Source organism: Cavia porcellus, unplaced genomic scaffold (genome assembly GCF_034190915.1).
Source record: "Cavia porcellus strain 051 isolate PalLab524CR breed Dunkin Hartley unplaced genomic scaffold, mCavPor4.1 scaffold_8, whole genome shotgun sequence".
NCBI lineage: Eukaryota > Metazoa > Chordata > Mammalia > Rodentia > Caviidae > Cavia > Cavia porcellus.
The window spans coordinates 39,097,752-39,125,312 of NW_026947491.1; the positions used below are offsets into that span (position 1 = coordinate 39,097,752).

General features: G+C 53.1%; 2 protein-coding genes across 8 annotated transcripts in view; one reads left to right on the forward strand and one right to left on the reverse strand.

Moving 5' to 3' along the window:
* Window positions 1–6,265: 6,265 nt before the first annotated feature.
* Window positions 6,266–14,138, forward strand: Slc48a1 (solute carrier family 48 member 1). Of its 3 annotated transcripts, XM_063254630.1 has the most exons (5): window positions 6,346–6,537; window positions 8,027–8,106; window positions 10,166–10,240; window positions 12,293–12,460; window positions 12,998–14,138. In XM_063254630.1, exons 3-5 carry the CDS (start codon window positions 10,186–10,188, stop codon window positions 13,132–13,134), a joined length of 360 nt encoding a protein of 119 aa, XP_063110700.1. In that variant the 5' UTR covers window positions 6,346–6,537; window positions 8,027–8,106; window positions 10,166–10,185; the 3' UTR covers window positions 13,135–14,138. The 3 variants fall into 3 exon arrangements, with proteins under 3 accessions (XP_023423393.1, XP_063110700.1, XP_063110701.1); XM_063254631.1 differs by lacking the exon at window positions 8,027–8,106 and having other exon boundaries at window positions 6,409–6,537; XM_023567625.2 differs by lacking the exons at window positions 8,027–8,106; window positions 10,166–10,240 and having other exon boundaries at window positions 6,266–6,537.
* An 849-nt stretch (window positions 14,139–14,987) lies between these two features.
* Window positions 14,988–27,561, reverse strand: part of Hdac7 (histone deacetylase 7) — a 33,824-nt gene continuing 21,250 nt past the window's right edge. For 3 of the 5 annotated variants that reach the window (XM_063254628.1, XM_013159297.3, XM_063254627.1), the window contains 17 exons: window positions 27,284–27,480; window positions 26,901–27,074; window positions 25,526–25,745; window positions 23,610–23,743; window positions 23,353–23,473; window positions 23,024–23,073; window positions 22,015–22,077; window positions 21,623–21,730; window positions 20,644–20,699; window positions 20,402–20,489; window positions 19,812–19,931; window positions 19,511–19,608; window positions 18,351–18,469; window positions 17,586–17,719; window positions 17,227–17,311; window positions 16,288–16,426; window positions 14,988–16,128 (listed from right to left, as the gene is read on the reverse strand). In XM_063254628.1, coding sequence (XP_063110698.1) covers window positions 16,083–16,128; window positions 16,288–16,426; window positions 17,227–17,311; window positions 17,586–17,719; window positions 18,351–18,469; window positions 19,511–19,608; window positions 19,812–19,931; window positions 20,402–20,489; window positions 20,644–20,699; window positions 21,623–21,730; window positions 22,015–22,077; window positions 23,024–23,073; window positions 23,353–23,473; window positions 23,610–23,743; window positions 25,526–25,745; window positions 26,901–27,074; window positions 27,284–27,480 — 1,952 coding nt within the window. In that variant the 3' untranslated portion in view covers window positions 14,988–16,082. The remainder of the gene's footprint in view (window positions 16,129–16,287; window positions 16,427–17,226; window positions 17,312–17,585; window positions 17,720–18,350; window positions 18,470–19,510; window positions 19,609–19,811; window positions 19,932–20,401; window positions 20,490–20,643; window positions 20,700–21,622; window positions 21,731–22,014; window positions 22,078–23,023; window positions 23,074–23,352; window positions 23,474–23,609; window positions 23,744–25,525; window positions 25,746–26,900; window positions 27,075–27,283; window positions 27,481–27,561) is intronic. The other 2 variants (XM_063254629.1, XM_063254626.1) reach the window with 1 other exon arrangement.

Genomic DNA, 27,561 nt, shown 5'->3' on the forward strand with positions numbered 1-27,561 from the left:
TATTAGAGAGCTGGGTGGGGTAGGAGTGGAGGAAAATGGGTAGCCAGGCAATCAGGTCAGGGATAGGGGCCCCTTGCTAACTTCAGAGCAGATCCCAATCCCTCTTGGGAAGTACTAGGGCCAGTGAGGAAGATGCGCAGGCCAAAGACTTCCTGACACCAGACCCACTGTCCATTTCCTCCCTCTGGAGAGGACCTGGGAGGGACCAGGTGAGGGTGCAAAGAACAAAAGCCAGAGAGGGAAATAAGCAGAGTTTCTAGAGAGGGAAATAGAGAAAGTGTAGGGGTTGGGGGTTGGGGGTTGGGGGATCTATAGTCCAGCTGACAGAAAGGCAGGCCTTTCTATTGTTTGCCTTGGGGAGGACAGGCCACTCCAGGTGCTCAGGCCTCCCACTCAGGGTTGCAGGAAGCGCTTCCTGTTCTTCAGCCCCACTTCCCCCCTCCACCTCCAGTGGAAGTGGACAGTATGAGCTGTGTGCTCCCCTGAAGCCCTGTGGGGGTGGCCCGAGTCTCTGTCTTATCTTCCCTGGCATTTAGTTCAGCCCAGGCTCAGCCTTGGGGGCCTTACGTGAAGGAGGTCCACAGGACCTGGGAGGCAGCTCCCCTCTAGCTTGTGTCAGCCCCCATCCCCTGCCACACCTGGCCCCCATCTCACCGGGATTAAGCGCTTGCATGTGATTCAGGAGACTGCAAACAGCCATTGAGCCAGAACTAGCTTTGCTTTGCTGTGTACCTTGCAGGATGCAGGCCTTGTACATAGAAGCCTACAATCCAGGTTTCCTGAGTTACATAGGTCAACAGAATGTCCCCTCTTTAGTCAAAGATGCATTTCACCTCCCTCAGGGCTCCCCAAGGCCCATCTTTCATGCAGGTGCCTTCTCCTCACTCCTGGCCCATCTCTACTTCCCACACTGGCTCAGCCCATGCCTGCTCTATCCCTTCTTCCTCCAGGAAGTATCATCATCAGACATGGCCACTGGAACCACCTTCCAGTGCCAGTTTGGGGTCCCTGCTGTGGGCAAAGCACCAATCTCATTTCTAGTCTTTTATGTTACCCAGTGCTCTGACAGCTAGCCTCCAAGGGAATCCACCTACAGTGAGCCCTCTGGTCAAAAAGCCCTATCCCCAAATTCCCAATCGAAGGTGAAAATCTATGAATCTGCCGGGCAGGCTTTGCCTTTTAGGGAGAGTTTGTGTCCCGGACCCCCACCCAGCACACAGCCTGCCTTTCTCCACCCTTGGACAGCTTTCAAGGACTCACCCAAGTGAGTCAGCTCTGTTGGTCCCTAGGCTCAAGTCCATGCTGAGATGAAATGTGGGTTTTCCTGCTTTTTCTATTCCTCATCCAGCAACAACCTCCCAGGAGAGGGGAAAGAAAATCAGAACAGGTACCCGTGGTTGGGGTTTAGGCCCAGAGATGGTGGTCCCCAGAGAGCAACAATGTCCTTTCTAGGCTGCTGCAGCTGTGACAGCATCCCCCTGTCTCAGGATCCTGTATCTGTTGCTTCAGCTCAGGATCTTCTCATTTAGCATCATGTCCTGCATGTGCTGTTTTAGGCTATCAGTGGCAGGCAGAAGCCATACTTGAGAGTTTTACTCTGCCTTAAGAAGTCAAGAGATTGCCCTCTGGTTACAGTAGGAAGCCCTAGCCCTGGGGAGGACCCCTGGATCCAGGTCCTTCCTAAAGCTTCAGGAGCTGGGATGTCTGGTGACGGGGAGCTCTCCATCACCAGAAGGGAGCTGCCTGCTGCTCCCTTCTATAACAGTCTGTCTTGTTCTTTTTTTTCTCTTGTCCAGAAGTCAGGAGGAAGAGGAAACTGCAGGAGGGGAAGGGAGAGGGTGGGAAGGCAAGGGAATGCACCTCTGCATCAGGCAAAGCCTTGGGCTGCCAGAGCCATGCTCCTCAGCTTTGAATTCCACAAGGCTGTGGAGGACAAGGGGACCAGGCAGGCTCTGAAGGGATACTTGCAGAACTCACCAGATATACACAGTTTTTAACCCAGTCTTACATAATTGAGCGTGAAGGCACAGGTTGGGGAAGGCTGCCCTCTAGAGCCAGGAGAGAAGAATTCTCTGTGGACAGCCAGCCATTCTTTTATTTATTGCTAAGATATTTATTGAGTAACAACCTAGGCACCTGATATTGTCCTTGGTATGGGAATACAGAAGTAACCAAGGCAATAGGGAGGACTAATCATCACGGTTTTCTCTCCAGTGAGGTGCTTCTTGGGATATGGGACTTTTAGTGATAAAACCAGAAAAGTCCCGGGCAAAACAGGACACATTGGTCACCCTCAGAGATAAAGTCCCTCCCCTCATGGTGGTTGCAGACGGGGGTAGCAGGACTCTGTGGAAGGGATTAATTCATAAGACAATTTCACAAGGTGGTAAGTGCTATGGAGGTCTTAAACCCACAGTGAGGGACCCTACTTTATATAGGGGTGAGGGGCTTGCAGTTTAGGAAGGAACTGTGAGTTGAGACTTGAATGAGGAGGGACCAATAGAATGAGCATTCCAGAGAAGAGCTTCCCAGGAGCAAAGTACACAGGCCCTGGGACAGCAGCAAGTGTGGCACATTTAAGAAACAGGAAGAAACCAATGTATCTGAAGTGAGGCCAGTTGGATTTGTCAAGACCTTGATCAGTGTATCCCAAAAGCACGGGAAGCATCAGGGACTGCTGCAGGGCAGGTCCATGTTCTGGTTGTTATTCTGCTGGTGGATAATGGGTTGGAGGGGAAGGAATGAACAGAGAGGGACCACTTAGGAAGCTGTTGCTGACAGGCAGATGGTGACGATGTGGTTGGATAAGGGTAGCAATGGGCTTGGAGAGAGAGGACAATGAAGACCCAACTGAATTTGTCAGGGAATTGTACTTGACAGGGGTGAAGGGAAGGGAAGACTCAGGATGACACCTAGGTTTGGATCTGAGGTCACAGTAAACAAGATGTGACCCCAGGGTCAGCAGAGGTCCCTCTATTTTGGATGAAGAAGAGATAAGGAAGGCTTGACAAGCCCAATAAAAACCTACCAGATGATAGTTCAGTGGGTGTGTTCTTGACGTGGGAGAAGACTGACGTCTGGTATGTGCCCTCTGGGGGAGTGGAGAAGGAATTTCTCAGGAGGCAGCATGTCCGCAGATGGGAGTTGCTGGTATTGGCAGAGCCAAGATCAAAGGTAACTTCAGTGGTATTAATGGCTGAAACCATTTTTCCATAGAGAATCTGTTTAAAAGCCATGAAATAGAATGAGAGACAGTATATTAGGATAATAAGGTTGGTGGTAACAAATAACTCCCAAATCTCAGTGACATAATACAATAAAGGTACATTTCTTGCTCATGTGCAAGTTCATCAATAGGGAATAGGAGAGCAGCTCTGCTCCATTCATTCATTTAAGGTCCCAGCATCTTCCTGTTGCATGGTACTGCCACCCGCAGCATCTGACCTCTGAAATTATCAGAGAATGGAAGCAGGGATGTATGGGAGACTGTCATGAGTCCCTAGCCTGAAAATGGCACACATTGCTCCTGCCTTCTTCCATTGCTTAGAACTCAAACCCATGACATTAATTCAACTTCAAGGAACTCAGGAAGTGTAGTTCAAACTCAGTTAAGTCCTGTGCCCAGCAGATAACATACACAGGTGTTGGTGAGCAGTAGTGGTCGCTGCTGCAGGCAGAGGCTCGCTGTCCGTCTTACACTGTGTGGACATAGGGCAGCCTGTCCTAGGTAGGGATGGGGGTGTGCACCCCCATCAGGAAACTGATGGTGCACACCTGCCTGCCTGGCAGCCCCACCATCCTTAACTCTTTCCCATCCCCAAGGCCTTTCTCCAGATAAAATCTTAATTATCACTGATAGGGTATGTGGATTCTCTCTCCTCACGATTTTCTTTTCCCATCAAACCTAACCTGGATGTCACACTCTAATTTTCCTCAGGTAGTTTGTCTTGCACTATCTGGCTCACTAATATAAGGACAAGCAATTTCAACAACAGCATTAATAATCTGTTGAACTACTGTGTTGAGTGCTTTAAGTGCAATGTCTACCTTAACATATCTTAACCTTTATGGCACACTTGATGAGATGTCATCATTCCTTTTAGACAAATAGAGTAACAGGGGTCCTGAGAGTTCAAGGATTACTAATACATTAGCCACTCAGTCACATGCAGACATTAAAATGGATTAAAATTAAATATGATTAAAAATTCAGCTCTACCGTCACGCTCGCCACCTATGTACACTCAGTAGTCATGAGTGACTGGGGTTACCACTTTTCAGGGCACACATACAGATTACTTCCTACGTGGCAGACTTCACTGAGCAGTTCTGAGTTCCAGGAACATGGTCACACAGGGTCACACAGGGTCACACAATAAATAGAAAAGCTGGGCCTCCAGGCCAATCTCTTCGATAGCTCCTTATTCATTTCACAGTTAAAAAGAAAAGTTTCAACGAGATTTTGATTTCCTTTTACAACCTGGATTTAAACTATTGTTACATGATTTTCTCACTGTTTAACGCACCAAATTTGCACACCACACTCCAATATTCCTAAAGTGTGCACTCACAGTATTTTAGCTTTCCTCCTTTCTGTCTGCCCAGCCAATGAGTTTCTACCTGAGCTTCAGGTTCAACTGACTTAAATTTATCCGGAATCAGTTTCCTTTTCCTTCTCCCTGCCGGTGCCTGAACTGACCCTGAGGGCCCTGCATCTTTGCCACTGCTGTGATCTGCTACCACTAGGCATACTTTCTAAGGCCCTATTGAGTAGGGTACTAAAATAGCCTGGGTCTCAGTACTGACTCTCATCACAACTCGTGTGTGTGTGTGTGTGTGTGTGTGTGTGTATTTTGTTTTTTTTTTTTGAGGCAGGTTTTGTTCTGCAGCTTAGGCTGTGTCATCATCTTGAGTGTTGGGATTATAGGTATGTGTCACCATGCCTGACCTCATCCCAACTCTTGAAATAGTAATTTCAAGCTGTCCCCATTCTACAGGCAACAGTACACCAGTGAGTGAAACGCTTGTGCATCTGAACTCTCTGCTTCCAGTACTTCGAGGGCAGGTCGCCTTCTGGCCATATTTCTAAAACACGGAATTGTCACTTCCCTCCCCTGGCCATCTAGGGACAGAGGTGGCTTTCACACAGAGGATACAAGGCCTTTTCTGTTCAGAGCCTTTCTCATCTCAAAATTTACCAATCCAGCCACAAATTACTTAGTTTCCCGACCATGCTGTCCCTGCCAGTTAGATGGTGTTCCCCAGCCAGTCCGGGGTCACAGAACTCTCTCTCTGCGCTGAATGACTAGCATTTAACTCTATCAGCAGCTTCTAAAGGAAGGCGGAGTGCCAAGCTCTTGCATTAAAATCACTTCTCATTTAAAAAGTCTACTCCAAGATTCAAAATGTAATAGGCAGGGGTGGAATAAATTTTTAATATTTATTTTTGTTATACTGGGGATTGATACCAGGGCCTTCACACTGAGCTACATTCAGAGATCTCTTCATTTTTTTAAATTTTGAGACAAGTGCTGAGGCTGGGTTTAACTTGTGATACTCCAGTTTTAGCCTTCTGTCTCAGAGTGCTGGGATTACATGTATGCACCACCATGCCTGGTAGATTTTACTAATTTTTATAGAAACTCCCCCCCTCATTGTTCTGAAGCAAGGCAAATGCCTTTTGGTAATGTGGTATGTGCCACCTCTGGATAATCCCTTTATTGTTATTTGATTCTTACCTTCATTCACTCACATTTACCTAGTTAACCGATGCTTAAGGGATTCCTATATGGTAGGTGCTGGTGTGGACCACAGCAGCGGTTTCCCAACTCACAGAGCTTACATTCCACTGTCTGCTTTCATATTTCGTTAGCGTTATCATTGTCATTATTGTTGATTACTATTTGCCTGCTGGGGATGGAACTCAGAGCTTTGTGCATGCTGGACCAGCGCATGACCACTGAGCTACGCACCCAGCCCTTTTTACCTTTTAATTTTAAAGGAGAAAAAGAAAAGAAAAGAAAAAAAAAATTTTAAAGGAGAAATTAAATCTTAAATTTTAAACAAGTCTCCTATTTCGAGGTAAAATTTAAAATTTAAAAAGTAGTCGCCACAGTTGGCTTATCCTCAGCACCTTCGCGGGCTTCCAAGGGAGGCCCGGGAGTCCCATGGCCGGCGCGGCGGCACCCGGGTGGCACGGCTCGCGGCGCAGGCGGCCTCCGGCCGGGGAGGGCGCTGTGCCGGCGGCGCGGCGCGGGGGGCGGGCCGGGGCGGAGCGCGGGGCGCCGGCGACGCGGGCTCGGGCTCGGGCTCGGGCTCGGGCTCGGGCTCGGGCTCGGGGCCCCGCACCTGTGACTCTCGGCTACGCTCGCCCTCTACCCGCCCGGCGCCGCCGCGGCCCCATGGCCCCGTCACGGCTGCAGCTCGGCCTCCGCGCCGCCTACTCCGGCGTCAGCTCCGTGGCCGGCTTCTCCATCTTCCTCGTCTGGACCGTGGTCTACCGACAGCCGGGCACTGCGGCCATGGGGGGGCTCGCAGGTACCCGCGGGGCGCGACTCGGGGCGGGGCGGGCGCTGTCAGCCTCGCGCGGCTCCTCGCCGGCCGCGCTCCTCCGGGAGCTGGCAGGGTGTTTACCCCAAAACGCCCCTTGTCGGCGCAGGCCTCGCGCGGGCCCGGGCTCCTGGGCACTCCGCGGTGCGTCCAGGACCCAGGGGTCGCACTGCCCGCTGAGCCGCTGAGTCTGGTCACCTGGCCGCCAGTCCCGGGCGGTCGCCCTCCGCTGGCTGAGAAGACCCAGGTTCGGGGCATCCCTGCGGCTTCTTGTGCAGCTCATGTGCCCCTTGAATAAGTGGGAAAGGAAGAGGACCGGAAGAGTGTCCTGGGGGAATCTCTCGGGCCTCTTTTCAGTGTGACACCCTCTCCCCCTGCACTGGGGATCTGATGTTAACTGCATATTTTCTTCCCACCTACATTGGTATCTCTTGCCACTAGTCGGTTGTGGTTCCTCTGCAAAGTCCACCAAACCCCAGCCCACCCCTTCTTCTGTACCAGGGAGAAAGGAGGTGTTCAGGGCAAGGTTGAGCACTGGGCTTCTACCACCAAATGCTTCCATTAAGTCAGGTACTGTGTTAAGCAGTCAGCTTCTATTATATCATCTGATCCTTACCCTGGTCCTATAGAGCAGGCATTATTGTGCCCATTTTACAGATAAGAAAACCAAGGCTTAGAGTACATAAATTATTCACATAAGGTTACAGCTGCTGCATGAAATGGTATGTGTGGGGAAGGACTTTGGAAAAAGTAGATATAAGGAAATGCTTTTTTATATGATGATTTTATTCCATTACAAAATCCTCAGCCTGAATATCTTTAAGTGGGATAACTAAAAATAACTAATTTACTCATTGCCACTGAGCTTACTTGTAAGAGGGTCATGGAGGACCCCAACCTAAACCATGCAAGCAAGGCATTGGGTCACCAAGAAAGGGAGGGTGGATTCCCTAGGTGAGATGGTCAGGTGCCTCCAGGTCCCCCCCCTCCCCCCCTGCATGCCATGTAGGCTGCTGAGGAGGCCCAGCAGCCCACTGTCTCTGCTCAACCTACACTCCCACCCCATATTTCCTGGGGCACTGCTCCCCTTTGGAAGGCATGGCTGGCAGCCTGTGGCTGCATTGCTGAGACTGAGATAAGTGGGTGGGTGGTAGGAAGGTCGGAGGTTAGGCCATCTTGGGGATCGAAGCTATGCGTGGTCAGGGTCTGGCCTGGTGAAAATGGAGGTGAACACTGCCTAGCTGAGCCTGTCAGTCAGTGCCTCCTGGCCTCAGTTTACTCATAGGGAAGGAACGGGAGCAGATGCCACCTATCTGTGTGTCAGCCTCTACTCCACACTGAGATATTCTAATGTGACTGTCCACGCCCAGAAGCGTTCATCTCCCAGCTCCTAAGGCTGTGGAAAAGGCCATGCTTGAACTCCAGGGAGTTGCCCAGGACATCCCTTTAACCCAGCTTTGCTCTTCCTCCTCCCCAGGCTTCCCCTGGACTCTGACCCAGATCAGCTGTGGATCTGCCTTCTGCGAGAGGCACTGGTTTGATCTTTGACAGCTAGAGGTGGCTATGGACTCACAACTTCTTGGTGGTGGGGAGGCACAGGGGAAGGGATTGCCAGGTCAGGGCCACACACCTTCTTGCCCCATAGGCCTTTAGTGGTCTGCAGCCATCCAGCCTGCTTCCTCTTTTGGGCTGAAATGTCAGCAGGTTTCTGACTTGTGAGCATTCTACTTCTGACTCAGCATCTTGTGGCCGAGAGGTTGCTGAGTCACTGGAGGACAGCCCCAGAGTGCTTGCCTCCTTGTAAGGCGCCTGGCAGGGCTTCTGGGGCAAGGTCCATTCACAGAGTCCCCGGGCACATTGGGCAGAGCATTTGGAGTGGGGAACACCCTCTGCTATCCTGACTCTGTGGAAAGAAGTGGTAAAAGAAAGGCTGGTTTCATGAGTAGGCTGCCTTGGACCCACCTACTCTGGCTTTGAAGTGGGAACCATAGCAAAACGCACACTCACTTGCTCTGGATCTTGTAGACCAAGGCAAGACAAAAAGAGTAGAAAGTTGCCCAGGAGCTTAAACAACCCTGTGCCCTTTCCTCTTGGCCTGTGAGAGAGCAGTCTTGAAACTTTGGGCTTCTTTTTGCCGCAGGGCAGGGGGAGAAGGTTGATGTGTGTCAATGTAGAGAAGTCCCTGTCCAGACTGTGTCCCTCTTGTCTCTGTCTGCCCTGTGACCTCTCTGGGGCATCTCACCTCTAGCCAAGTTACTGGGGACACTGTCACTGACCAGCCTGTATGCTGAGAGGTCAGATGGGCTCTGGTGACCCTGGAATGGAAGGATGGTGAGGTTGGCATGCACTTGTACTAATATGGGAAAGGGACCCCAATTCGTGCAGACCAGGCTTCCTGGCATTCCACAGCATCCTAGGACAGTGTGCAGGGCCAACGGAGTTACCTCCCTCCTAATGATACGGGGGAATGAAATTCCTGACCTACTGTGTCTGGTCTGAGTACGTGTTCTCTAAAATCAAAGAATGAATTTTAGGAACAACAGAGGTTAAGAGTAGAATATATTTATTGAGAGAAAGACAGCTTCTGTTTGAGAGGGACAGAAGGGGTCCGGAGCAGGTTGCCAAGGACTCTGTCTTTTCCAGGGGCTTTTATCCCTGGAAAAAATTATGAGGTTACATGGGTCAAAAGTTGGGAAAAATGGAAATTTGCAAGGTGGGCGTAAGGCAGGACAGAACTGTGGTCATTCAATAAGAATAATTGCTCGGATAAAATTGATTAAATTAGGAGCAAATAGGGGAGCCAGTCACGTAGTAAGCAGCATGCTTAACAGCAGTGACTCTTCCTATTGTGGGGTTGGATGCTGACTCCTGACTTCCTCGGGGTGATACAGAACTATTTGGACTGAGGATCCTTAGGATGTGGTTGGATTTGCTTTGTGTTTTTGTCTTGAGATCTGGCCACAGCAAGAGGTGATTGTCTCTTCCAAGGCTGCAGGGTATCTAAACTTCTGCTCTGGCTCTTTTGAGGCCCTGTCTTACTGCCTATAATATTTCTAACTAGCTAAGCTGCCTGTAACACTAAGATTTGGGCAGGGACCAGGGAGGGGTGCCACCTCCTCAGTGACCACTTGGGGAGACTTGAGGGGAGATTTCTTTTTTTTTTTCTTTTTGTCTTTTTCCTTTTTATCGGTACCGGGGATCAAACTCACGACTGCCTGCTTGCAAGGCAGGCGCTTATGCCGCTGAGCTAAATCTCCAGCCCCTTGAGGGGAGATTTCTGTTCAGCAGAATGGTGAGAGCCAGGGCAGGGGCAGCCAGCCTACTCCAGACTGCCATGTGTTTGTCTGAAGGAGGGCCAGTGTGGAGGGGCTGGGGCAGTGTAGGAGGCAGGTGTCAGGGAGGGAGAAGTCGTGCCTGTTTACTAACAAGAAGCAGGGACTGGAAGTACCCTAAATGTCTTTTCTTCTTCCTGCTTGCGTCCTTTGGGAAGATGAGGGAGTGAGTTTAGGGGGAAACCCCTGGGTCATGGCCAGAAGCTATGGGCCCTATTTCAACATTTCTTAACCCAAAATTGCTGAGTCACAGAGGAATTATCCTGACCTTATTTTTTCCTTAGCTGGCTCTCAGAACCTTTGAATGGGGAGGATCTTGGGGCTTATCTGCTCAGTGCCTTGGTGGTGTGAGAAGAGAGGTAAGCAGCCTAGTTTCAGATAGATGCCCACTGACTGTTCGTGCATGTGCTCACTGACAACAAGCCTCCCCACTAGGGCCTTTTAAAAACCAAACAGGCTTGGGGATGCCGCTCAGGGGTAGACTATGTGCTTAGCATGCTCAAGGCACTGAGGTCAACCTCAGCACTCCAACCCCTCAAAAAAAAAAGAAAGAAACCAAACAGCCCCCGCAAGTGAGAGCTTCAGATGCCTGCAAGATCAGTGGGACAGACTAATGGGCAGGTGGCTGGCATAAAATGTAGATCAGGGAGCCCCAAGCCCTGAGCTGCAAACTCATTCTGGTCCTTGGCTGTTAGTAATGGGTAAAACAGCAGGAGGTGAGAGCACAGGTGAGGAAAGAAGCGTCATACGCCGTGCCCCATCCCTTAGAGCTCCTGCTAAGCTCCACCCCTAAGCACTGTCCGATGGGCAGGTCATGCATTCTCACAGGAGTTCCAGACTTATCATGAGCTGCCCACTGGTGCCCGCTGGAGCCACCTAGGTTTGCTCTCCTTATGAGAATCTAACATAACAGTAATAAAGTGCACGTTAAATGTAATGGGCTTCAGTTATCCCCACTTGACCACACTCACACACTCAAGGGTCTGTGAAAACACTGTCTTCCACGAAACTGATGTCTGGTGCCAGAAAGGTTGGGGACCACTGACTAGATCATGTAGGATGAGGCGGAAGCAGACGCTGTGGGATTATTTTCTTCCCACCTCTGGCCTGCCCCAGCACTCTGCCTGGGTAGGCAGAAAGGTAGACATGTCTGCCCTAGATGCTCCCTTCTCAGGGCTAGAGAGATACCCGCCAGGCTCCCAGCCCCAAGGGAAGGCTGAGAGTTCATAAAGTCAAATAAGGTAGTGAGGGAAGCCGTGGGTAAGTGGCTTTGTACCCTCACAGGGTGGAACTGTGGGGCCCCCAGTTACCCCGACTAGCAGGATCCCAGGCTCACCTGTTTGGAAACATCAAGGGTCTACTGCTTTTCTGGCTTGCCATCCCACTGGTTTGTGTCTCTCACCAGGGTGCCTAAACAGTTATAGTTGAACCAGTCACCAGAACATAGCTCCACCTCTAGTTTACCCTGTCCTGTTTCTCCCTGACTTAAAAAAATTGCTCAGGGCATGTAAAACACTATACACAGTTTAACGAATGCCCTCATACTTACTGGCCAGCCTAAGAAATAAAAGGGTGTAGATTTATCAAAGCACTCCCCACAATCCCCACCAACTTCCTCTGCCTCAGCCAGACACCTGCCTTTCTCACACACATTTGAGAGGCCTCTGTGCCTTTGAAAGGCCCGGTGAATGTAGTCTGTATGGTTGGCTTTTTGAAAGGTCTCTGCCACTTAGGATGTGGCAGCTGTGGGCCCACATGCAGGGCCAACTGCTGGGAGCCTGCAAATGGCTCTTTGCTCACTCCTCCCTTGCTGAGAGCCCACAGCTCTGGCCCCAGACCCTTGCCAGTGGAACTGTTATTTGTGCCACTCTTGGGGCCTCACCAGCAGGCACTGCCTGGCACAGAATATTGTTTCATGTCCTACTGTATTGGCTGAGTAGCAGCTGGCATCCCAGCAGAAGGGCTGGCCAGGCCCAGGGAAAGCTCCAGAGCATCAGGCCTGCCTTGTCACACACTGAAGAGAATGAGTCCGAGCCAAGGGTGCAGAGTGGCTGTGAGAGCCGCCTGCCTGTTTCTTTCTCTTGCAAGACTGATTCAGGGAATTTGGGAAGAGCCCTGCTACCCAAGAGCTCAGCTAAATCCTGAGAGTTGGAGGTGGTGGCCTCCAATCCTGAGAGGCAGAGAAGGAGCCCAGGAATTGAGGGGCCCAAGTCAAGTGGTGACATCACACTCCAGGGAAAACCTCACTGTCAGGAGGACAGGAGGGACAATGGCTAACCTCTTGGTGTTATGCAAATAGGTGTGGCCCAGTGGCTTGAAGGTTCCTGGGATCCCAGGTGACTTGAAAGGGGGTGGGTGTTTCAGCATGGTGGTTGGCTGTCTGGGTCCTTCTAACACATCTGTTCCCTCAGGTGTGCTGGCGCTGTGGGCCCTGGTGACGCACGTGATGTACATGCAGGATTACTGGAGGACTTGGCTCAAGGGGCTGCGTGGCTTCTTCTTCGTGGGCGTGCTCTTCTCAGCTATCTCTGTTGCTGCCTTCTGCACCTTCCTCACGTTGGCCATCACCCAGCACCAGAGTGAGGACGGCCTCCCAGGAGGGCAGAGGGTGGGGAGGTGGTAGGAGCCGTACTTCCAGTCCTGTCCTCACCTGACATCCTGGAGAACGGCTCACTGAACTCCTCCATTCCTGTGTTTCCTTAGATTAAAGTGGGGAGAATGACAGTCCCCAGCCCTCTGGAATGGGAGGAGTCAGCGGGACTAGTGTGATGTGTTGGGCATGTGTGTAGCCTGTACAAGCTGCCCCAGTGAGCCAGCTCTGGGAGGGGGGGGTGCCCTCTAGTGGCTGTGACTGGAAGTAGCTAGAGGCTCCCTCCAAGCAGGTTGTGAGCGGCTTAGAGTACTATCACTCAAGCTGCCTGGATGAAACACACCTGCGACTGTCCAGCCCTGCCCTTCTCTCATGCCTACAGCTCCCATCTGCACATCCCCGAATTCCTTGACCTCCAGCACTCTGATTCTTCTACAGGGATTGGGTGGTGGGGTGGGTGCAGGGATGTTGGGGTTGGCTGTGGTAGGGTCCTCGAGTTCACCATGGGGCTCTTCTTCCACTGCAGGTTTCACAGACCCCACCAGCTACTACCTTTCCTGTGTCTGGAGCTTCATTTCCTTCAAGTGGGCCTTCCTGCTCAGCCTGTATGCCCACCGCTACCGGGCCGATTTTGCTGACATCAGTATCCTGAGTGACTTCTGACCCAGGGAGCAAGGTCACTGTGACCTGGGGGCCCTACGGACCTGAACTCAGCCTCTGAGACCTGGGGCAGCCCTGTCTGCAGCCCCTGGGGACAGCAGAACTGTGGCAGAAGATACACAGCAGGATCAGCGTGGCTTCCCAGGAATCTCGTTGGTCCCCTATGGGGTGCAGTGGAAAGGTGTCCTTCTGTGTTGCCCACTGGCCTGGCTGAAGGGCAGCTTCAGCCCTTTCCAAATGGATCTATTTTCTTAGCACTCAGTGGAATCTTTGTAAGTAGGGCTTGGTCAACAAAATCACAGGGTTCAGGGGTCGGACTGCAAGTCCTCGACCTGTGCTAGAGCAGGTGGTTTGCTCCCTGCTGGCCCAGGCCCTTGCTGAGGCTGGGAGCCCAGGTCCACTGATAAACCTGTTAAGAGACCCCCTGGTCCCAGGCCCCAGCATCCCCAACCTGTTATCTCTGGGGGGATGGTCAGGTGGTGGATGGCATCAGTCTGAAGGAGATGACATTCCTTAAGGCCTGGGGGTTGAGTCGAGAGTTCAGTGCCCCTGTCCCCACTCTTCCACCAGAGCTGGTCTCCCTTGAGTGTGTGCTCTGGCCAGCGGCCATTCCTGTCACATATGTCTACACAGCCTAGAGCACTAGGCTGAGGGCACTAAGGGCTCTGTGCATCTGCCCCCAGGAGCCCTATGGGCACTCCTTCGCTGCCAGCCCTGTGCCTCCTCACTGCCCCAGGCACCAGTCATCCCACTCCCCCCCTACTGACTGCCCTCTGACCGAGCTGCCCTCTCCTAACGGCCCCTTATGAGGGACTGCTTTTCTGCCCATGCACTGGCTCACCAGCTTGCCCCCCTTGGAGGAAGGGCTCCATATATGTGGATCTTCCATATTAGGTTGCCATTCTGCACGTCCACTCCTTTTCCATCTGATGTGTCCTGCTCCCGGTTCTTTTCCTTACCCATGTCACTGTCACTTCAGCAGAAATACAGCAGTCATTTGTATCTGACATCTCTGATGGTTTCTTGTGGGTGGGCAGGACCAGATTGCTGTGGGAGTGATGGGCAGGGAGGGGTGGTGGGGTGTCTCTGGCTGTGAGAGTTCCCAAAGCTGTGTCCTGGGGGGCACCAGTAGGGCAGGGCTGGGTCCTCCAGCTCAGGGTCTTTCACGCTAGTCCTTCTGGGTACTGGAGAACCCAGGAACTCAGCCCTCTCTGCAGGCACCCCCTGCCCACCCCTCCACCCCAGCCCCAGCTAGACATGGATGCCCAAAACATGGCCCCTGGAGCCCCTGCAGTTTACTCTCCACCTCTAAGGCTGGGGCAGATGGGGAAAGGGTGAGCACTTCTTCCACTCCTGCCAGGCTACTCAGGGCTTGGGGCCAGAAAAACAGGTGCTGATGGTGTTGGGGCTCCCGCTGGTGACCCTGCCTGCACTTGTCCCAGCTTGTTGCATCGCCCATTCTCTCTTCGTAGTTCAGTATATGCTTAAGTCTGCATTTGAGCAGGAAGGAACCAGAAAGTGTCTAATTCTGGCACCTTTTACTGATAAACAGAGGCCCCAAGAGGCGATATGACTTAGCTGAGCTGACAGCTGCGACTTTAAACCCAGGTGTGTCTCCTTCAGGAGCCCGTGGCGGGGGGGGGGGGGGGGGCGGCTTGGCCAGCTGGGTATTGGCACCTGGGTCCCCAGGCAGGCTCCATGCCCAGAATTGTCCCCCTTTGCTTCCCCCAAGGAGGGGTAGCCATGCATGCAAGGGCAAGGCTAGAAAAGGCCCTGAGCCCCATCCGACAGCCTTGTGCTTGGGCCCAGACTCTGATGGCGCACTGCTCATATTCAAGAGGCCCTTTCACAAGACATTAAAGCAAATAAAACATTTACTGTTCAGATTTTTTTTCCATTTTTTCTTTTTTACAAAAACATGCATACATACACAAGGTATGGTGGGTCCTGGGGAAGACACACACACACACACATACACACACACACACAGTCTCTCATTCACATTCACACACACAAATACTATCCTTCTTGGCCCCAGGCAGGGACCCCAAAAACCTTGAAAACTCTGCCAGGGCAGTCTCCCCTCCCCTATGTCTGTGTCTACTCTCCCACCCTCTTCCCCCTCGGCCATGCTAGTCCTATGTGGGGCAGGACAGAGCAGGGTGGAGGAGACCCCAGAAAACAGAAGGCTCATGGGGGGGGGTGGTCACTGAGGGAATCCTGGGGGTCTTGCTGTGCTTCTGAGGGGAGATAAAGGCTTGCCACCATCGGATCAGGAAGAACAGGACTCTGAGAGCACCTGTCTGCTCCACCAGGGAACTGAGATGGTTGACATAGGCTGGCCTCTAGTTGGGGCAGCAATCAGACGGGAAGTTTGCACTCTCAGGAGTGTATCTGGCTCTTGGTACCCAGTGGTGCAGGAAGCTTCCAAAGGCATGGGGTGGGGGCTGTCATCCCCTCAGCACTCAGAAATAGGGGACCTCCTGCCCTCTGAGCTACCCTGCAGAACCTAGGAAGGGCCACCCTTGCTGAGGCCAAGTTCACATTTCTGCATGGAGCCTGGGGCTGTGTGCAAAGTCTGGGGTCTGCAGAGCCAAGAATAGTGGTTAAGGCTAGGTCCACCTAAGCCAGCCCTCCTCTGTGCAGTCCTGAGGGATGGAGGCCACAGCCGGGGGCCCAGATACCAGGGGGGCTCCCTCTGTTCTTGAGTGGGCCCTGCTGGGGCTGGTACCCAGCCTGCCTCTTCTCAGGGTCCTATCTGGTCCGCATCCTGGACCCAGGGACCTTCTCAAGCTCCCTGGGTAGAGTGACTGTAAGGCAGGCTGTTGTCTGGTCCCAACTACCTGCCCACATGATCTCTGAAGACCCAGGAATGGGACCAGTAGTAGAGCCTCAGAGAGCCAGAGCCATGTCAGAAGGACAAGGTGGGCGGGCTAATCCATCCCAAGGTCTTAGAGATTCATCGGTTCTTCCTCTTCCACCAGTTGCTCTGAGGGCCTAGGGGAGAGACAAGGGTAGAAGACTTGCAGCTAGGTTTTGGTGGAGCTACCATCAGAGTGGCTCAGACTGGCCGCATGAGGGCTCCAGGAGCTTCTTCAAGTAGGGAGGATTTAAGCGGGAAGAGAGGCCATGGAGCGGTCCAGGGTCTGGCATTACCTATCTTCAGCCAGGATGCCCACAGAGAGGGATGCCAGTGCGGTCACAGCCTCTACTTCTTCTGCATCAGCCCCTGGTACCCTGGGCACCCAGAGGTTCGGAGAGGAGGCTAGGCGCTGCATGCAGCCCCAATATTTACCTGAAGCAAGAAGCTGGGTGAGAAAATTTGGGAGAACAAGCCCATCCACCTTTCACCCAGAGTAAGGAGTGCATCCTCAGCCTGGGGTCAGCTTTCCCTCCTACCCCTCTCAATATAATAACCCTGACCACAAACCCTGAAGGGTCAGTGGAGCAGGTTCAGTGTGGCTAAAGGGGTCTTGGCAGGTGCTTGAGCCTGGTCCTTTGGTTGAAAGCCCACTTATGACCAGTTCCTAAATATGCTGCGATCCTGAGAATGCCAGCAGGGCCCATTGCCCCTGGGCGGGTCTTTGTCAGTTACCACACATACCCTGTGGGACACAGGGTCCCACTCATGTGGCCCCCACTAGTGCCCTGACCCTGGCTAAGAAAGGGGAGTGTAGAGGTGGCAGGAACACACCCCTGGGGCCCAGTGTCACACATCTGCCAGTGTCAGACGACACAGTGTCATCCTGCTGTTGCTGTACTCAAAGCACAGATCCTGGCCCACAGGAGGGCTCCATCAACAGCCAGTTTTGTCTGCACTGTTACGTTCACTTCTCCAACCAAGCTCTTGATGTGGGGAATCTCATTCATTTTTGTATCCCTAGATCCCATGGGTCTTACTATTTGAAGCTGAAACTTTAAAATGCTTTCCAAATTGGCAGGTGGGGGTATCTTAATACCCAGCCCCTAAGCAAGCAGAGATCCCAAGCACCCTGTGGCCAGGACTGGTATTAGCATTCCTGGAAGCTGGTCACCAGGGGTCACCCTGAGGTTCTCCAACGTTTGGGCCCAGCAGCGGCTTATCTGTAAACTCACTGTGCACCCGGATCACAGCTTCCAGGGAACGGATGGCATTGAGGTTGGGTTTCTGTTTCCAGCTTTCTTCTGAAAGGGGATCCACCTACAAAAAATAGTCGTCCATTAGTTAACATCCCCCAGGGAACCACAGGCCCAGCTCTGTCTCCAGCAAGGACCTCGGACTTCTTAACATGAACAGCCATGTGCTTCTGGCTCTGTGTGGCAGGCACAGCTCAGGAGACGAGGTATGGATCTGATCCGGGCCTACTTCGTTCTCCTGTCCCATCCCATCCCCTCTGCTTACTGCTGGGGCAGTCCCGTGACAGCCAGGTTCACTTGCTTCATAGAAACAATGACGGCAGGTGGAAGCAATTTACCTTGTTGCCCAAAAGAGCAGCCACACAAGCCTCGGAGGCATCGCAGATGGCTGTGAGGTCATGGCCACCCTCCAAGGCTAGCACCACAGCGCCTCCTGCCAAGTTCATCAGCTGCTGTGTCATGTACCCAAAACCTAGAAGGTTGGAGTGGGGGAAGAAATAGGACCATGTGGGGGTGCGGGAGAGGTGGACCCAATCCCTAGCTCTGTGGTTTTCCTCCTTGCTTCCTCCCTTATCAGTCATGCATTACTCAGAGGCTACATGCTCTCACATGGAATCCCACTAGTGTTCCTCACTCAAAGCTCACAGAGGTTAAGGGACCTGCAAAGGCCCCCAGCTGGAAGGGGCAGGGTGGGGTCTTGCACCCAGGACATGGACACCACTGTAATACTTCACTGGGCTCCCCCATCTCTTCTCTGTGCCCAGCTCAGTAACCCACTGTTCAGAGAATGCTGCTCCTCTCTGCTCCCCATCTGGAGGAGCACCCTGTACAGCCCGGGAACTACACAGTCGGCTGGGCAGTTGGGTGGCAGAGCTTCCATTTGTTGCATGTAAGTTCCCAGGGATCTGATTTGGTTATGCCCTGGGTGGAGAACTGTCGTGGGCCTGTACTATGCCAGTCTAGATCACAGGGACTCCAGCTGCCACTCTAGTCCTCACACAACCCTAGGCTGGCCACTGCTTTTAGACTTGAGTGGCACCTGCCTACACCCCATAGCCTGGTTCACACTGCCCACACCTCTCCCTCTGCTGGGGCCCCCTTACATTTGGCAGAGACATGGTAGCCACCCAGAGGGGCTGGGTGACCCTCAGCAGCATCAAACCCAGCTGATACCAGGACCAGATCTGGAGAGAATTCTTGGGCGATGGGCATCACGACTATCCTAGAAGATTGCAAGAAGAGAGGACTCACCACACTCAGCACAGCACACGGTGCAGAGCTGCTGGATAGAGCCCAGGTCTGTGCCACACGGTTCCTGCCAATTTTGCTGAGGACACCCTACCCTTAGGATTCCAAGCCATTCAGTCTACCAGTAGGAGTCAGTGGATCCCCCTGACTTCCTGGATCTTGGATGGCCACTCATGTCCTTGCCTGAGGATTCTGCTACCCAAGGAATTTAGCCAGCAAGAGGCAGAAAGCAGCCAAGGATGGGGCATCAGAGGGGACAAAGAGGACTGCATGTGTGCGTGTCTGCGTGTGTGTGCAGCTATAGGGGAAGAGGCAATATGATAACCAACTAAGCTAGTACCTCTTGACTAAGCCTCAGGGATTGGAATGCTTGGCTCACCTCATTATTTGCCACCAAACAGCTGACCAGGCCCACCAGACCCCCTGAGGTCCTGGGCCTCCAAGTTCCATTCCCTCATCCTTTCCCTTACCCTGAAGGTCCCCAACAGTTACCTCTCTCTCTAGCCTTGACCCAATTCTAGGGCCCACCTTGGTGAACTTCAAAGCCTTGGGTTCAATACACAGATGCAGGAACTCTTGTCCAGGGTCTCACAGCTCTCATGGAGAATATCTCCAGAAAAGGGTTTTCAGTTTTGCTTCAGGGCTTCCTTTTCCAAATGCAGTGCAAAGACCAGAGTAAAGTAGGAAAGGGCTCCTGTTCAGAGTCCGGAGCCTTCTTTCAAAGTAACCTCCCCAATGTGGACATTATTTAAGGACAGCTGACGTTTCTCTTTCTTGCTTCAGGTGACTAACCATGGCCATCCTGCTGACTCCATTCTAATGCTTCCCAGCACTCTCTGACATGGGCTGTTGGTCATACGTCACTTTATAAATGATCCTGTTCTTATGGGTCCTATCTTCCCTTTGAGGCTGACTTACCAGGTCGACTAATTAGGCGAGAAAAGGATGGCGAGCCCACTGGTCACCCCCAATCTGGTGCTGTAGGGAAAAGGGCAGGACTGGGCTGGAGCCTTACCTGAATGCAGCCAGATACTCGGGATCCCCCATGGGAGGCTCCAGGCCTCCAGCCCAGGCCACATTGACATTGAAGCCCTCACCACTGCCAGCTCCGACCTAGAACAGCAGATGCCAGAGGGACATGAGGAAAGCAGAGCCCTATGGAACAACCAGCTTATCCAGTTTCCATCCCACTTCCAGGTGGAGAAACAGGATGGGAGAGACTAAGCAGTTTCCCCAGGATGGCTGAGCTGGTGAGTAGGCAGAGTGAATGTTAGCCAGTCAACAGGGCCGGTAACATAGCCCTGACAGGTAGTTACCTCTTCCACAGCCCCACTGCCGGGGAAGAAGTTGCCATCATCGTGGCGATGCAGGGAGATGTACAGCACACTGGGGTCCTGGTAGAAGGTCTGCTGGGTGCCATTGCCATGGTGAACATCCTGTGCAGGGTGGAGCCAGTGAGTTAGGGAAGATCCAAAAGCAGAGATGGAAGCCAGGACATGTTGGAAGGGTTTCAAAGTTGGTGACAATTCTGAGGCTCAGGACCTTACACTGAGGGCAAGAAATTATGGTTCCTAGAACCACGTGGAGTCATTAACTGCCTGGTCCTGAGCACCAATATGTAAGGGAAATGCAAAAGTGATAAACAAAAGTCAAAAGGCAAGGCTCAGAATAAAAGCTCCTACCCATTGTGGGAGTCCTTGGAGGGCACTTGTGGAGTCCCCCACACAGCCTCCTCTGGAACTCCCAACAGCTCTGTGATATGCATGCTATCAACTTTTGCACAATGGAAAACTGAGGCTCAGGGAAATAATGCACAAAATAGACATGGAGAAGTATCTCGGATACCAGGCCCAGAGCTCTTTTCACAGAGTCCTCAGATCGGAGTGCACCAGGAAGCAGGACCTACCCAGTCTACAATGAGGATCTTGCTGGCCTTGCCTTGTTGTTGCAGCTGACGGCAGGCAATGGCTACCGAGTTGAAGAAGCAGAAGCCCCTAGGAGAAGAGAGGATTCTGCCAGCCCATCCTCTCCCAATGCCCCTGCAGATCCAACCTCCTCTCCCTCCAGCCCCTGGCTTGCCCTAGCCTACAGCAAGACCTTGGGGACCTGTCTCCACCTCACTCTACCCACGCCTCCCACAGGCCTTACATGGCCGTGGAATGATCTGCATGGTGTCCTGGGGGCCGCACCACAGCAAAACCGTTCTGGAAAGCAAAAGAATACTTATTAACCTAATAGCCAGCTCTTGACCCATGTCTGCCTGAGCCTGTGACCAGCTGCCAGCATGTCTGTGTGGTAACCACACAGCTCCCAGGCTGGGTCTTCACTTCTTTTAGGCTAAACTTAAACACAGAGCCCCTCTCTGGTGTGTCCTAGCTATAATCACTTTGCAATGACAGTTACTGGCGGTTACCTAAGGACCATGGGCTTGGCCTGAGCCAAGCACTTTAAATGGGGGATATCACGCTTATATGTTTCCATAAGACAAGCACTACTCTCATCTCCAGGTTACAGATGAGGAGAAATTCAAAATTTAGGTGATTTAGCAACTTGGACCCCAAATGCCTGCTTGTGAAAAACGAAGCCAGGATTTTAAAACAAGGCTGTGCTCTTAATTGCAAGGCTCTGCCAAGGAGCACTGACACTGAGGATATGGTGACCACCTGGGGCTACGAGGCCCTAGGCACTGCGTGTGTGTGTGTGTGTGTGTGTGTGTGTGTGTGTGTGCGCGTGTGTGTGTGAGCACCGGACAACAAGTTCCCATAAGCACACAGCCCAGAGCACAGAGTGCACAAGTTTGGCACAAATCCTGTCCAAGTGATTGGGAAAGAACTGACAACTGATGCACAAGGTTCAGAGACACAAACCAATTTGCCTACAGCCAACAAAGGACTTAAATGATCTGGATGCTCGGGGCCTGGTGCCTCTAAGAGATCAGTGGTCCAGGGACATAGGTAGCTGGATTCCCTAGGGCTCAAATCTCATCCTGGTCCCCAGAGCCTTTGATTTCCCTTTCCAAACCCTGTAGCAGTACCTAAGAAGAATGGGGGCCGTGTTCAGGGCCTGGACCCACTGCCCTATCCTGTGCAGCCTCCATGTTCTGCCTGCCTTCAATCCAACTCCCTACCTTGAGCTCTCGGGAAGCCACTTTGAAGGCGAGGTCAGTGACACTGCCAGCAGCCCAACGGGCTGCATTGGAAGAATGCAGCTCATTCCAGATGGTGTCAGTATCCACCTGTGGGGGCCAGAGTCAGAGCCCGCATCATCCAAGGCTTCCCACAGGAGTCAGCAACCAGTGGGCAGTAACCACTCCTTGGCCAGGACCCCAGGGGCAGGGAGCTGGGCAGACGGTGCTGCCTCCCCAGTGCCCCACCGCCCAAAGGCAAGGCCTCCTGTCCCCCAAGCCCCACAGGACTGCTCCTTCCCAGTGTAAGTCCCAGCACCAGCCCATCTGCAGCCAGCACTCTGCCGGCAGCATCACACCAGCCTCCCCACTCGGGGGAGGGGGCATGGCGTTACCTGGGCGGGATTGGGGTTTGGGCCTGGAGGGGGTTTTAAGCCCCAGCTGAGTCTGCTCAGGCCCTGCGGGATGGTCGGAGCTGGAGGGGCCGTCTGCACCACTGTCTTCCACTCAGGGCCCCTAGCCCAGGCTGGGAGGCCCCCCAAACCCAGTCCCTGGGCCTCAAGGCTAGGGAGGGGCCGGGGGGCATGATGGGGAGATGGGGAGGGCGAGGCGGACCAAGAGAGGCGAGGAAGGCAGAGAGAGTCGCAAGAGGCTGGAGAGAGAGAGAGAGAGGACAGAGAGGGAGAGGAGGGAGGAGAAAACAGAAGCAACAACAGTTGGAAAAACCAGAAAGTGGCAAGAAATGGGGAGTTGTGAATAGGGCACTGACTGGCTCCCAACAGCCCCCCACTAGAGCTCCCACTTTCCTGCCTGAGCTCAGCCTCCATCCCCTGCTTCCACACACCATGATCATACCCTGGAGGGTCCTCCTCAGGCAGGAGCCGTGCCAGAGAATGAGCAAGCCCCCCAACCAGCGAGGAGTGAGGAAGCAAAGCTGGGGGGCAGAAGGCTGCGCAGGGAAGTGTCTGGATCTCTAAGGACACAGGAAGCACCACCTTGGTACCACGACAGGCAGTCCAAGGTCTGGGACCAGGCCCACTCCGGAGCAGGCAAAGCAGCTTGGGGCCAGCATGGAAGGGCCGAGGCCTGACTACAGGGGTCTTATGGAGGACATAATCCCAAGCTCCAGTCTTGGTCCTGCTCTTTGAACTTCACTGAACATCTACCAAGCACTTTGTAAGTGCGAGGCTTGGGGCTCCATGCTCTGGGACACCGATGGGCCCCGACACACCTGTCCACAAGGAACTTCCAGCCAGCAGAGGGCATGGCAGGAAAGTCCCTGGCCTGCCTGGTCTATAGAACCATAAGAACAGGCAGGCAGGCGGGGCTGGGCCTGGGAGAACCAAAAGGAGGAGAGCTGAGAGCTCTTGGCCATGCCCGCTGGAGACCCCTGGGCACACTTACCCCAACCCCACCACAGGGCAGCATCACAAACATCCGCTGTGCCAGGAGCTCTGTGGGGAGAGGCCCAGCTCACATGAGTGTGGATGCTCTTAGCCTCTGGTCTGGCCAGGGGCAGGGGGGCTCTGGGGAGAGGGCCAGGTGGGGGTGAAGGGAAAGAAACAGTGCAGGGAAGTGGGCATGGGCATCAGAGGGACGAGGGCAGCAAGCTGAAGAGGGGCTATCCAACAGGATGGAGGGGCCAGCTGGGCAGGGCTGAGCCAAGACAGCACAGGGCTGGGGGAGACGGGGGAGCTCTGGGAGACGCAGGCCAGCCACTACCCCTCCCCTACCTGACAGCTTCTCGTTGTCCAGTTTAAGGCGGCTGAGTGGGTTGGTGCCATATAGAAGCATGTGCCGCTCAGAGTGGACTGACTGAAGCTCCTCTAGGGAGGCCTTCCGGCCCCGGAGACACTGAGGAAACAAGGATTCACAGACCTCCTAAGCCCCTGCTCCCTCTTGCCTCCGTCTCTCACTGCCCCCTGGACTTCCCACCCTCCCTTCCACTACCTTAATGCCTTGATGCCGCAGTCCCCACCACAGCCCTCACCTCACACTGGCTCCGGAGGCCTCGCTCTTGCAGCCGGGACCAGATGCTCTGGATGCGGCCAGCATGCTCCGGGTGCCGGCTGTTGTCTCCGCAGGAGCACTGGTGCTTCAGCATTACGGAATCATAGACCAGCCCTGCCAGGTACAAGGGTAAGGGCAGGACCCCAGGGGACCCTCACCAGGTCTATACCCACACAGATGCTCCAGGAACCAGGCCTGGAATGTGCCTTGTCCCACACAGGCCTGTGTCCCCCCACTTCCTCTCTACTAAGACCAGCCTGGCACTCCTTTACATGCCCACCTGGACATTTGCTCAGGTACCCTCGGCCTGCTACACACACCAGCACTGCCACAGCCAACATGGCCACCTCGTGGCCACCGCTTGCTGATGGCTCCAGAGGACAGCACTTCTCCCCTGCCCTGATTAAGATCAAGACCCAACACCAGCACCTCTGTCTTGGTGTCACAATCCCAGAGGCTACCAAGTGGAAGTGAGTGGAGTCAGAACTCTTAGGGAACCCCAAAACTGGGAGCAGGCAAGCCCACAATGACTGGGCCAGTGATAAGACAAATAGAGCTCTGCACAGTGACTATAGCTGTCTCTCCTAACTGTGAACTGAAAATACCCAGGACAAAGGTTTGTTGGTACTGAATGTATAGACTCCTTTCCCTTGTCGTTATTCCCTAAACAATATATTACAATGGCTACATATATAGCACTTATATCATATTAGGTACTATAAGTAACTAGAAATGATTTAAAGCATATGGATAGGGGCTGGGGAGAATGCTCAGTGGTAAAGCCCTTGCCTCGCTTGTGCAACGTCCTAGGTTTGGGCTCTAGCACCACCCACACGCACGTGCACACATACACAGATGTGCACAGGTTGTATGCAAATTGTAGACCATTTTACATAAGGGACTTGAGCATCTGAGGAGTTTGGTGTCCTTGTGGGGTGGGGGGTGGGTAGGGTGCTAACACTGTAGGTGCCAAGGGCCATGTGTCAGGTGCCCCTAGACTGCCTCTAGAGACTGGCCATGCACACTTCTGTGGGTAGAGTAGTGTCTGCATATCTCAGGACACCAAAGACCTTCAAAATGCTCACACCATCTGACCCAGGAAAGTCACTCCCTGAGAGTGACCCTCAGGAAATAATCCCAGGCATGCGTAAAGGCTTATGCATATACAAGGGGTGGGGGCGGGACAGGGAGCAACTAGATGTCTAGCTATTATGAAGTAAAAATAAAATACTACAATAAAATATAGGAATCTCAGTTTTAAAACTTAATTGTATTGGTGGGGATTTAGCCCAGCGGCATAAGTACCTGCCTTGCAAATGCATGGTCATGAGTTCGATCCCCGGCACCAAAAAAAAAAAAAAAAAAGATTAATTATATCAAAAAGTCCTTGTGATAGGCTAACTAAATTAAGCAGGGAACAAAATGTAGTCCATGTGATTATGTCATTTGTATGGTGCATGTGGCTGGAGCAGACTGAACTTCACAGGGTCTCTGGGCAATGAGATACTGGTTGGTGATTTTTATTTTATTTTCATGTTTTTCTGTATGTTTAATCTTCCTGAAATATTTTTGAGATTTTTTTTACAAGCACAGCAACCATAACAATTTTTCAAAAAAATAAAACAGGGCTGGACATGATGGCAAAAGACTAGAACTTCTTACCCTAGCCTGACTGCCAATTTACTATTTGACTATTGACTGGGCTTGCCAGCTTAGATTCCCCAAGCCTTGGTGTGCTCACCTGGAAAACAATAACCACCTCTCCAACTGCTTTCTGGGGTACTGTGGGATCCAGCACGACTGGATCTCTAACAAGACCTCTGCAAAGGTCCCAGTGCTACCATGAAGAAAAACAGACTCACTCTCCTCCTACCACCAGCCTAACCCTGGTCTTACCTGTGATAAAGGGCAGGGTCTTGGCAGGGGCTTCGGAGCTGGAGAGGACCCGGGGCTGGCAAGTGGGCTCTGGAGTTGGTAGTGAGGCAGGTGCAGCAGGGGAGGACTGAGTCCTAGACAAGAGCCGGTGTCCGCCCTGGGCCAGGGGGAGCAGCACAGAGTCCCCAGGGCTCCCTCGGGGCAGCCGCCCAGACAGACGCTGCCGCTCCCAGAGCAACACCTGAGGAAGATAGAAATGGCCTCAGTCTCCTCGGATTTGTTCCATCTGCTCCTGGGTCTTGGGAACCTCAAAGTGGGCCTTTTCCCAGTGAGGCCCCAGCAGATATCAAGCCCTGCTTCCCACCTGGGCTGTGGCCTTTGAATTTAAGGCCCCAGCAGCCCTCCTGAAAACCTGCACCCCAGACTGCCCATCCACTTCCATCAGAGCTCCTGGGCCCTTGGGTTCACTCTGACCAGGATGTCTGCATCCCCAAGGACTGTGTTACCCCCCCCCCCACGAACACAGGGACCTGCATGAGCCATTGTACATTTTGTGCACTGTTACCATCTGTTTTATAAATGGAAGTGTGACCCAGCCCGTGCTGAAGTCCCAACCCCCTATACTTCAGAAAATGATTTTATTTGGCCCTAGGGTCTTTGTTGAGGTAATCAAGTTAAAATGAGGTGATTAGGGTGCCCCTAATATAACAGGACTGTTGTCTTTATAAAAAGAGGAAATCTGAACAGAGAAGCAGGCTATGGGAAGATGTGTGCAGACACAGGGAGAAGATGACTATCTACAGGCCAAACAGAAAACTTTGGAACATCTCTTTCCCTTATGGCCCTCAACACCTTGATTTCAGACTTCAGCTTCCAAAACTGCAAAATGATAATTTCCTAGTGGACAAGGCACCCATCTGTAGTGTTTAGTGCAGCAGCCTTAGCAACAAGGGCACCATGGTTTGATCCACACGGTGTGAGCACTGCTTCAAGTCCAGGAGCCTGGCTCTTCCCCAACGAGTCTCAGCCATAATCCTGGATACGAGACAATTGGTCCCAGGCAGAAGTATGAGGGTAGGAGTGAGAATGGTGCCATGAGATGCCAGCCTCATTGCTCAAAAAGGAACACGGCTCCACACTGAGACTGGTAGACTGCTGGACTCAATGTGTGTACAAGCGTGTATGCAATGTGGAGGGAGATGTGTGTACATACGTGTGTGTTTCCGTGTGCCTGCTCACCATCCGTGTGCCTGCAACCATCCTTGATGTGACTGTAGCACCAAGGATCTGATGGGGCTACTACCGGTCCCAGAGCTGACCCCACACTGATCCTCTCTCTCCCTTTCGCATCTAATGCCAGGCTGTAGATCTGAGGGGCACCCAGGCACAGCTGTACCTGCTGGTGCTGCTGAAGAGGAACAGGGCCCCTGGCCTCAGGCTGCCTATGGCTCGACTCCCTGTGTTCCAGGCTGCCATCTACCACCTGGCCGGCTCCCCCGCCATCTGTCTCCAGGTCCTCAGCCGAGGGTATCTGCTGTAGCCGGGGCTTCTCACTTGACTTGGCTGTTCTCTGGGGAGGGGTGACGTCAAGCTAAGAAGCCCCAGTGGGGCAAGTTCAGGTGGGGTAAGGGATGGAGGACCAGCAAGCTCCGCCCATCTTGCTAGGACTCCACTTCTCTTTTGCCCTTCCAAGTCCCTGCCTTCTCTAAGTCCCCCTTCTGTCAGCTCTGGGGTTCTGCTTAAACACCCTCAGCACCTCTCTTGCCCAATTCCACTCACCTTGATCAGCTGGAAGTGAGGCTCGAGCTGCTCCAGGCAGGGCTGCAGGGGGCCCAGCAGTGGGGGGGCGGTGGTGCTGGGGGGCAGGGGCTCCGAGCGGGTCCGGCTCAGTGGCCGGTGGAGGCCTGACCCAGAGAGCCGCTCGGTGGTGAGTAAGGACTGGGCAAAGTGGAAGGGCAGGGGCCCAAGCCCGGGCACTGGAAAGAATGGGAGTGGGACATAAGGAGGGAATCATGGGCATGGGCTCCGGGCTCAGCAGGGAGATGCACAGGATAGGG

Excerpts from the sequence above, each read along its gene's own strand:
- Slc48a1 (XM_023567625.2), top strand. The coding sequence starts at position 6,402 with ATGGCCCCGTCACGGCTGCAGCTCGGCCTCCGCGCCGCCTACTCCGGC. Across the intron at positions 6,538-12,292 it reads GGCCATGGGGGGGCTCGCAG|GTGTGCTGGCGCTGTGGGCC; the intron begins GTACCCGCGGGG and ends CTGTTCCCTCAG. Across the intron at positions 12,461-12,997 it reads GGCCATCACCCAGCACCAGA|GTTTCACAGACCCCACCAGC; the intron begins GTGAGGACGGCC and ends CTTCCACTGCAG.